The 9,196-nt window shown below is 34.2% G+C and overlaps 1 protein-coding gene across 1 annotated transcript; it reads left to right on the forward strand.

Annotated features, from left to right (window-relative positions):
• Window positions 1–7,639, forward strand: LOC18789928 (lysine histidine transporter-like 5). The gene is made up of 7 exons (XM_020555495.1): window positions 1–18; window positions 5,013–5,152; window positions 5,402–5,785; window positions 6,272–6,671; window positions 6,789–6,894; window positions 7,191–7,282; window positions 7,562–7,639. The coding sequence occupies exons 1-7, from the start codon at window positions 1–3 to the stop codon at window positions 7,637–7,639; spliced, it is 1,218 nt and encodes a 405-aa protein (XP_020411084.1).

Below are 9,196 nucleotides of genomic sequence, written 5' to 3' on the forward strand. Positions count from 1 at the left end.
ATGAGAAACTCTGACAATGCTCTGACAAAGAAAAAAGACGAAAAGGTTTCTCTGGGAGATTGAAATTTTTAATCGGGTTTGGAAACAGTGCATGTGTAAGTCGAAAAGTTGCTTACATATAAAACCATTTCAAAAAAATAATACGGCGGTTACATTTAACTATGTCGTTTTTAACTAACATGACGCAATATTTTTCGTTCGACGTGGAATCATTTAATTTAACGTCGTTAGGTTTAATATAACCGACGTGGATTTTAATTTTTAAATTATGAATAGAATTTTTTTTCCCGTGACCTTTCAGTTTATTTTTCAATTACAGTGCGTTATAAATAGAGTTTTTTTTTCGGAGGAAATTTAAAACGAAGGAAATTAATATTCTGCAATATGTAAAGTTTCTTTTTTGGATGACAGATTTAAATAAAATAAGAATATAAAAACAACGAATGTGTAAGTCAAGTAGACGAAAAGTTGCTTACATATAAAACCATTTCAAAAAAATAATACGGCGGTTACATATAACTACGACGTATAAAGTACAAAATACGACGGTAAATTTAACTTCGGACGTGGTAAATAAATACGACAGTAGTGTTGTAGGTACCGTCGTAGTAAACTCAAAAATTAAAGTACATAAGTAATAACTCGCGTCATGGTAGATTATTTAAGACGTCGTGATTATTAATGTACCGACGTGGAGTTCTGTAATATACGTCAGTAATACCGACGTTGATTTTACAATTTAAACGGCGGTTTTTTGGTAAGGACCGCCGTTGGTTTTAAAAATTTATTCTATAAATTTGTTGCTTTCATTCATTTTCGCGGTTTACGTTTAGGGTTCCAAGTTCTTCCTCTCTCAGAGACACTGTCTCTCACATCTCAAAGACAATAATTTGGATGTCTTTCTCAAAGAGAAATTGAGCTTACATTTAGGCTAGTTGACAAGAAGAAGCTTGTCAACTAGCCTTCTCACTTCCTTGATCAAGCCTGATAGGACACTTAGTGCTTCTGAATACTCCTTGCTTTCCATCAAAAGAGATGCAAGCCTGGCCTCCACTCGCTGTCGAAGGAAAGTTCGCTTCTCAGGGAAATCTGAAGATCAGATGTGCCTGATCCTCTGCTTGATTTTTTTGACTAAGAAGATCCGTCAGATTTGTGATAGCCTCTTCCTTTATCCGTAGAGCTTCAGAAGAAGAAGATGGGTTTCAAGAATGCGATAAAGAATAGAAATGGCTTCAGATGGCCTCTAAAGCATGAGCAATTGAATCAGTAGTTGCTGGGAGATATGATGAAGACATTGTCAATGCTTTGAACTATACAAGTCCTGCAGAAAGATGAAGGACCAAACTGTTAAAGAAACTGAAACAACGGTGGTTTTCTGTTCTACCGTCGTCTTTTCTCGTCGTCTATATTAAGGTAAGATGGCGGTAGATTTATAATTACCGACGTAGATTATTTTGTTAAACGTCGTTAAGTGTACTACAACCGACGTGGATTTTATTTTTAAATTATAAATAGAGTTTTTTTTCCCGAATTCTTTCAGTTTTAGTTTTCAATTACAAAGCGTGATAAATAGATTTTTCTTTCCCGAGGAAATTTAAAATGAGGGAAATTAATGTTCTAGAATTTGTAAACTAACACGACGCAATATTACTAACCCGAGGAAATTATAAATAGATTTTGCTTTCCCGAAGAAATTTTAAATTAATTCAGTTTGAAACAACGACAGTTTTTTGTTATGCCGTCGTTTTTAACTAACACGACGCAATATTTGTTTTGCGACGTGGAATCTTTTCATTTAACGTCGTTAGGTTTAATATAACCGACGTGGATTTGAATTTTTAAATTATGAATAGAATTTTTTTTCCCGTGACCTTTCAGTTTATTTTTCAATTACAGTGCGTTATAAATAGAGTTTTTTTTTTCCGGAGGAAATTTAAAATGAAGGAAATTAATGTTCTGGAATATGTAAAGTTTCTTTTTTGGATGACAGATTTAAATAAAGAAAGAATATAAAAACAACGACTGTTTTTGTATTACTGTCGTCGTTTTTCGTCGTCTTAAGTAAGACTAAGACGACGTAATATATTTGTTGAGCGACGTTGATTTGTTTTTTAAACGTCGTTAGGTATAATATAACCGTCGTTGAAAATTGTCTCTCTGATTGCAAATTTACAACGACGTTAGGTATAATATTTGTAGATACACAAACGCACACACATCATCAACTTCCAAAAAATTGTCTCTCTGATTGCAAATCTGTGTCATCTGTTAAGATTATGATGTGGAACAGAGTTCCATCTGGTAAGATTTCGTAACCCTTGGGATCTCAGACAAATCTGATTATGTCGGCGGTCTTCTATATAAACCGTCGTGGTTATTTCAATTCTTGTCATTAAGTAGATCTACCGACGTAGGATAAGAAAATCAAAGAAAAAAATTGTTAACAAAAATTCTTATTAAGACGACGGTTTAAATTAAAGGTACGACATATAAAATGAATAAATACGACGTTAAATTTTATTGTATGATTTAAAGATAACGTCGTAGAACTATACGAGAATGACGTCGATATATTTATATTTTCCGTCGTTGTACATTAATTTAATACGGCGATATTTTGTATTTTAAAGCCGTGGATTTGTTTGTAATTATACGGCGTCTTGTACGAAAACCTCGTCGTGTTATTTTATGAGTAAAAACGGCGGTTTTTATTGAAATCGTCGTCTTTACTTTCTACGTCGGTCGATTCATAACTTCTGCCGTTCTTTGTTGGCATTGATTTTACACTGCGAAAATCTGTTTCAAATAGACGTCGGTTGTTTAATTAGGTACGTCGTTGTTTTTGAATAGCCATTTGAATCTCCATTTTTTAGTTGTCTAAGGTTGTATTACACGACGGTGTTTTTAGAACCGTCGTCTTTTTAAAAACCACGACAGTTTTCACTTAGACCGTCGTTGTTTTCTGGTCGTCTTTTTCACTTTTTGTAGTAGTGACACTGCGATAGATATGTATGGCAACATGGTTTGGCGAATTTGGCCCTGGAAGTATTTGATCGGATATGCACGAAAGAAACATAGTCTCATGGACTTCCATGACCACTGGTTACTCTCAAACTAACCATCATGCCGAGGCGGTGAGCATTTTTCAAGAAATGACGGGAGCTAATGTGAGACTAGATAAAATATAACGGTGGCAAGTGTGCTTTCTACTTGTCACTTGATGTGGGAGACTCTGTCCACCACTACATAAGGAAGCATGGTATGAAAGCAGATATCTATGTAGGAAACGACTCGGGTGGTTGTCATTTTGACGGAACATCAACTTTTGGTTTTTGTGTCTTTTTTTAGTGCAAATTTGATTTGTTGGACTTAGATGTAACCAATGGTAGATAGAAGCTGTGCAAAGGCATAACATATAGCCTTAGCACAAGCTTCTACATAAGTCATTTTGGTATGCAAATTTCCCAAGGATCTTCCCTTCTATCTCCATGATAACTCAGTGTCATGGTGTGACAATAAAAATGCCATTAATTTTGGGTTCTAACTCTGTCTTCCATCCTCAAATAAACCATAAAACTGATCACCAGTATAACTATTTTGGTATAGTTTATGCCTTCTACTTCTTAGATAACCAACGGTTTCTTTTGCTTAGTTGTGTACACCGTGATCAGCTTGAGGGGGTATTGAGACAAATCGGGGTTCCTAGTCACATAAGATTATTTCGTTATTCAGTTGTTTATCGAGTGCAAGAGGCGGGCACACTTCCTTGACTAATTGTCTAACCCACAGTTGCTATTTGTTTGGTAGATTATTCTTTGTACACCTCTCATAGTTACAACATTCCTTATTATGTTATGAGGGAATCTAAGAAATGCCTTGTGTTGTATTTGTCATATTAGTTAGAATCATGTATAACACCACTTGATTATGTCTTTATATGTTTATTGTGTAAATAATAAATATAATTATTTGCGAGGTCAAATTATCTACGTCTTTTATTACGTGCAGCTGGTGCATGGCTGAGAGATTTCATGACTGGTTCAAGTCCCATAACGTCAGAATCGCCTAGATATTCCAACATCTAAGCCATAAGTCTAAACACGTGGCTAAAACATTATCCTCTTGTTATCTCTAAACACGTGGCTAAAACATTGGAAGCTCCTGAACTCCTAGTACAAAGAAAATCCACAAATTTTTTTTTTTTTTCTAGGGTTTTCTTTTTCAATGTTGAAGACCATTAGCTTTGTCTTTTTCTTATTAAAAAAGAAAAATTAGCTTTGTCTTAGTTGAATTTTGGAAATTCAACAAATCTTTAAAATATGATCATATTCAAAGGCAAAAATCATGGACAAATTGGTACCAAATAGGAAACACGTTAGTTTCTTTGTAGATTAATTAATTATAGTTGTTTTATATTACAGAATTACAGATAAGGCTTATCTGGTTTTTCCTTTATTTTCTCGAATACACTGCTGAGCTCCAACTACCTCACTCTGGTTCCAGGACTAATTCAAGACCCGCCAGCTTAGGATCTCTAGACACAGAAGACTCCATTTTATCCATACATTTTTATATTTAAACCCAACAGAGTTTAGTTCTGAGAAAAACTGTGTTTGGTAACAAATCAAAGGGACAATGACCAACCCAGATCAGTCAAGTAGTGCTGTTCAAGCAGTAAGTGCAGATGTCTTTGATATTATATTCAAACATGTCCATTTTTGTTTCTTACACTGTTTTGAATTTTTCTAATTACAATCAAAATCTAATATTGTTATGAAATTGAAATCCAGGGAAGCCAGCCAGGGTATACTAGCCCTCGACTCCCGGCAAACAACCCAGAGCCTACTAACCCTCAGGTTCCGAGAAATACCATTAGACCAAAAGCTAATCGGTTGTTTTCTGACTAATTTTTTGTTTGTGTTTCTTAAAGAAATCTAACATTGCAATGCAATTATAAAATCCAGGGAAATGCTGCAAACGCAAATGAAGAAGTGGCTGCAAGAACTACCCAGCAGGAAGCTGACATAAGTAGCTGGCTGCCCATAACTGCTAATAGGAATGCAAAATGGTGGTACTCAGCTTTCCACAATGTTACAGCTGTTGTTGGGGCAGGAATTCTAGGGTTACCTTTTGCATTATCACAACTTGGCTGGTAAACATATCTTTCTTTCTACGAAGAATAAACTTATAAGAGTAGAGTTGCGGATGAAATAGTCAGAGAGACCATACATAAATAATTGAAATTACACTGTCACATCAGTTGGGATCTAAAGTTTTTGAAATTTAATTAAATCAATACGGCATGCGCCAAATCAATCAAATCCGAAAGAAACTTGATTTCTTTGTATATTTGAACCTTAATTTCCCCATCTAAACTCATTTCTTATTGATATTTACACAGGACCGCTGGAATTCTAGCCATAGTTATTTCATGGGTGATCACTTTCTACTCATTCTGGCAACTGATTATATTGCATGAAATAGTGCCCGGGAAGCGTTTTGATCGATACCCAGAACTAGGGCAGCATTGCTTTGGACCAAAGCTAGGGTATTGGATCATTATGCCACAGCAGTTGATTGTACAAGTGGCTTCATCCATTGTGTATTCAGTGACTGGTGGGAAGTCATTGAAAAAATTCTTCGAACTAGTCATTCCAAGCTGGGCTGATGTTAGACAAACATATTTCATCCTCTTCTTCACTGTTTGCCAATTAGTGATCTCCCAAACTCCGAATTTCAATTCTTTGAAAGGCATTTCTCTCATTGCCGCAGTCATGTCTTGCGGGTACGCTATATTTCATATTCTTTCTTTTTTGTTTTCTAGTTCTTATATTTATTTGTATGAAATAGTTTTATCTGTTCCATATGGATGTTGTTAATTATTGGAGGGGAAGGCGTTCAAGCCCTCTTAAAACATCAGTTTTTAGTTCTAATTTGAAACATAAACTAAAGTTTCATATTGGCTTTCTTTTTGTTTTCCCCAAAGAATGTTACGTGTAACATATTTACAGATCACATTATAGATTATAGAAAGGTTTCATTTATGTGAGAGATGCAGTATATATACCCGTTTACTTTTTAATAATAAATCCAACTCATATGAATACAAGGAGGCAAGATTGTATTCAATTTGTTGAGACTCTAAGCAAATATACAATTTAAAAATATTTAAAAAAAATATGTGTATTATATATAATGGTCCGGTATATATTAGTTCTTCTTTGGAATATTTAATTGATGGTTGTGTAAAATGTGGATTAATTGGATGCAGTTACGCCATGATATCATTTGTGGCATCCACAATCAGGGGCGCCCATCACCATCAACATGTTAATCATGGAGTTCGGTCTAATGCAACCCCTGGAAAAGTTTTTGATATGCTGAATGGATTTGGAACAATAGCATTTGCTTTTGCTGGGCATAGTGTGGCCTTGGAGATTCAAGCCACAATCCCTTCAACTCCAGAGAAGCCATCAAAAGTTGCCATGTGGAGAGGTGTTGTGGTTGCTTACATCATTGTGATATTTTGCTATCTTGCTGTTGCAATCTCTGGCTTCTGGGCTTTTGGCAATGCTGTAGAAGATGATGTTCTCATCTCACTAGAGAAACCTAACTGGCTCGTTGCATTGGCCAACATTATGGTGTTCTTTCATGTTATAGGAAGCTATCAGGTAAAGCAAAACCGTTACATTAATTCAAATTAATTAGAAGATGTATTATATAGACTAAAGACATTGTGAAATATTCAATCATTTGCTAATGGTTTTCTTTTTTTGTTTTGTATTCAGATCTTTTCAATGCCTGTGTTTGACGTTATTGAGTCATATTTAGTAGGAAATTTAGGTTTCAAACCCGGACGACTTTTACGCCTCATTGGTCGTAGTTTGTACGTACGTAAGTACCATTTCAATTTATACAAAACTGTTCGTATACGTATCACATTCATGGGTAATGCATTGTTAATTAAGTAAGACTAAGTTGTATATGTGAGTCTCTCGTACACCTTATCACTACTTGAAAGATATTAATGTGATCGACCATGTATTCAGTAAATGTGATACATATTATATTGTTATTCTTTTATTTTAAAGATTACAATATCTTTATTTGTAACTATATTAGTTTTGGAATTCAACTTCAATTTCCTATTGCAACTTGACCAAAATTGATTGTTTGGAATGTTTATCCAGTCTTAGCAGGATTTATTGCAATGTGCATCCCATTTTTTGGAGGATTGCTGGGACTATTTGGAGGCCTAGTGTTCTCTTCGACATCATATTATGTAAGTCAATAATAAATATACGAGATGATGATTTAATCACTCTGCATCTCACATCTGCAATACTCTACTACTCACAAATGAGGAGTGCATGAGATATTCGGTGATTTCATCAGAGTGCCAAAATCATCACCGTGCATATATCATATATACACTTCACAACACAGAGATAATCTACGCTGAAGTTGTTAAGTAATATCACATTATTAGTTAATGATTGTATTTAGTTATCTTGATCATGATAATTAGTAAATACAATAAAATTTGGTGACTTTGGTGCAGATGCCTTGCGTTATGTGGCTTGTCACCCAAAAACCAAAGAGATTTAGCGTTCACTGGATTGCTTCATGGGTATGTTAAGAAATATTGGTCCATCCTAATTACCAAGATTTTCAGTAATTAATCTGTTTTAGCTGCAAGTTATCATTTTCTTTATCATTATTAGCAAATTTTCAAACTAACTAAGCATTATACTTATATATTATATATGTGCTTGATTTCAGATATCGATCATTATAGGAGTGCTGCTGGCAGTTTTTTCACCCATAGGAGGAGCACGTCAAATTATTGTATCAGCCAAAACTTACAAAATCTTTTCTTAGGGCTCAAATATTTGTTTCTTTAGATAGATTGAATAGATAGTCTGTAAGATGTGGTTTGCCGATGCAAAACTCCACAACATGTAATTCTTTTTCTTTTATGTTCTGTATTCTTGTTTTTGGAGTTTTGGAAGACAAAAACAAGAATGCAATGTTGGATTGGAATTCAGTCTTATTTTCAATTAGAATTCATTATTTTATTTCAGCAAAATTTTAAATTGTGAGAACTACCCGTTATTTTTTTGGCTTTTGAAGGGTTTGAAGTTTATTCAAGTATTCATGAGTGTATATTTTAGAGTTTGACGTTTATTTTTGTTACTCTTTTATGTTTTCGAATGGTAACTTTAAAGTTTGGACTTTTGGCATGAGAATTTCTTTGGCCTTATATGGGAGTTGAGGTATAGTGTATGAGCTTGATGTTAGTTGAACTTCTCCGTAATTTTATGAAGAATTTGTAGTTAGTGTATTTGTATTGTATTGTATTGGCCCCTGGGAATATTGTATTTGTAGCATTTGTGGCTGACATCCCTTATACCTAAATTATGAATGCAATATTTCGACATTGGCAAGAAACAAAATGATTACTTTAAAGTTTAAGGTACTAAATAACTTCTTCTTTTTTTAATTTGACTCGAATCACAAACTTTAGACTTGCAACTCGGAACTATGTAGCGTAGATGTTTTAATTTATATAAAATAAAAAAAAATAGTTGTATTTCGAAATAAATAAATAAGTAGAGTGTCAACTCAAAAGTTCAAGCATTCATGGAAAAAGCCATGGGTTTTTTTAAGATCAATTAGGCTCATTTTTTTGGGGTTATATCAAAATTCGAATGAATGGCCGTAATATCTCTTTGTTATTCTTTTTTACCAAGAAAATTAATTGGACAATTACCATTTATAATACAAACCGACCATTTCCTTCCCCAAAATCTCTTACACCCTTCCACCAAAAGATAAAATACTCTACACACCACCTAAATTTTAATTTCTTCTCCTTCAACGTTGGTGGTTCTCCTTCTTCTTTTTGCCCCATTTGTGTACCTAGGTAGCAGAGGTTTATGTAACTACGTACCTACCAATTAGGTTTGAGTGTTGAGTTAGTCTACCTATTAGAGCATTTTCACCCATGGTGCCATGGTAAAGGGCAAATAAGGGTAGACACTATTCATGTGAATAGTGGCAGCCCTTGTAAAACGCAAGTTGTGTTTCCACCTATTGCCATGGCAATCAAAGGACAACCACATTCACATGGGATTAATTTTATTTATATGTATGAGATTAATAATAATAAAATTGCTAGGTATGTATAAAATAA

Source organism: Prunus persica, chromosome G1 (assembly GCF_000346465.2).
Source record: "Prunus persica cultivar Lovell chromosome G1, Prunus_persica_NCBIv2, whole genome shotgun sequence".
NCBI classification, from domain to species: Eukaryota; Viridiplantae; Streptophyta; class Magnoliopsida; order Rosales; family Rosaceae; genus Prunus; species Prunus persica.

What these genes read in the sequence shown, in the direction of transcription:
- LOC18789928 (XM_020555495.1), top strand. An exon ending in GCATTATCACAACTTGGCTG is followed by an intron (nt 5,153 to 5,401) that starts GTAAACATATCT and finishes ATATTTACACAG; the next exon opens with GACCGCTGGAATTCTAGCCA. An exon ending in TGGTCGTAGTTTGTACGTAC is followed by an intron (nt 6,895 to 7,190) that starts GTAAGTACCATT and finishes ATGTTTATCCAG; the next exon opens with TCTTAGCAGGATTTATTGCA.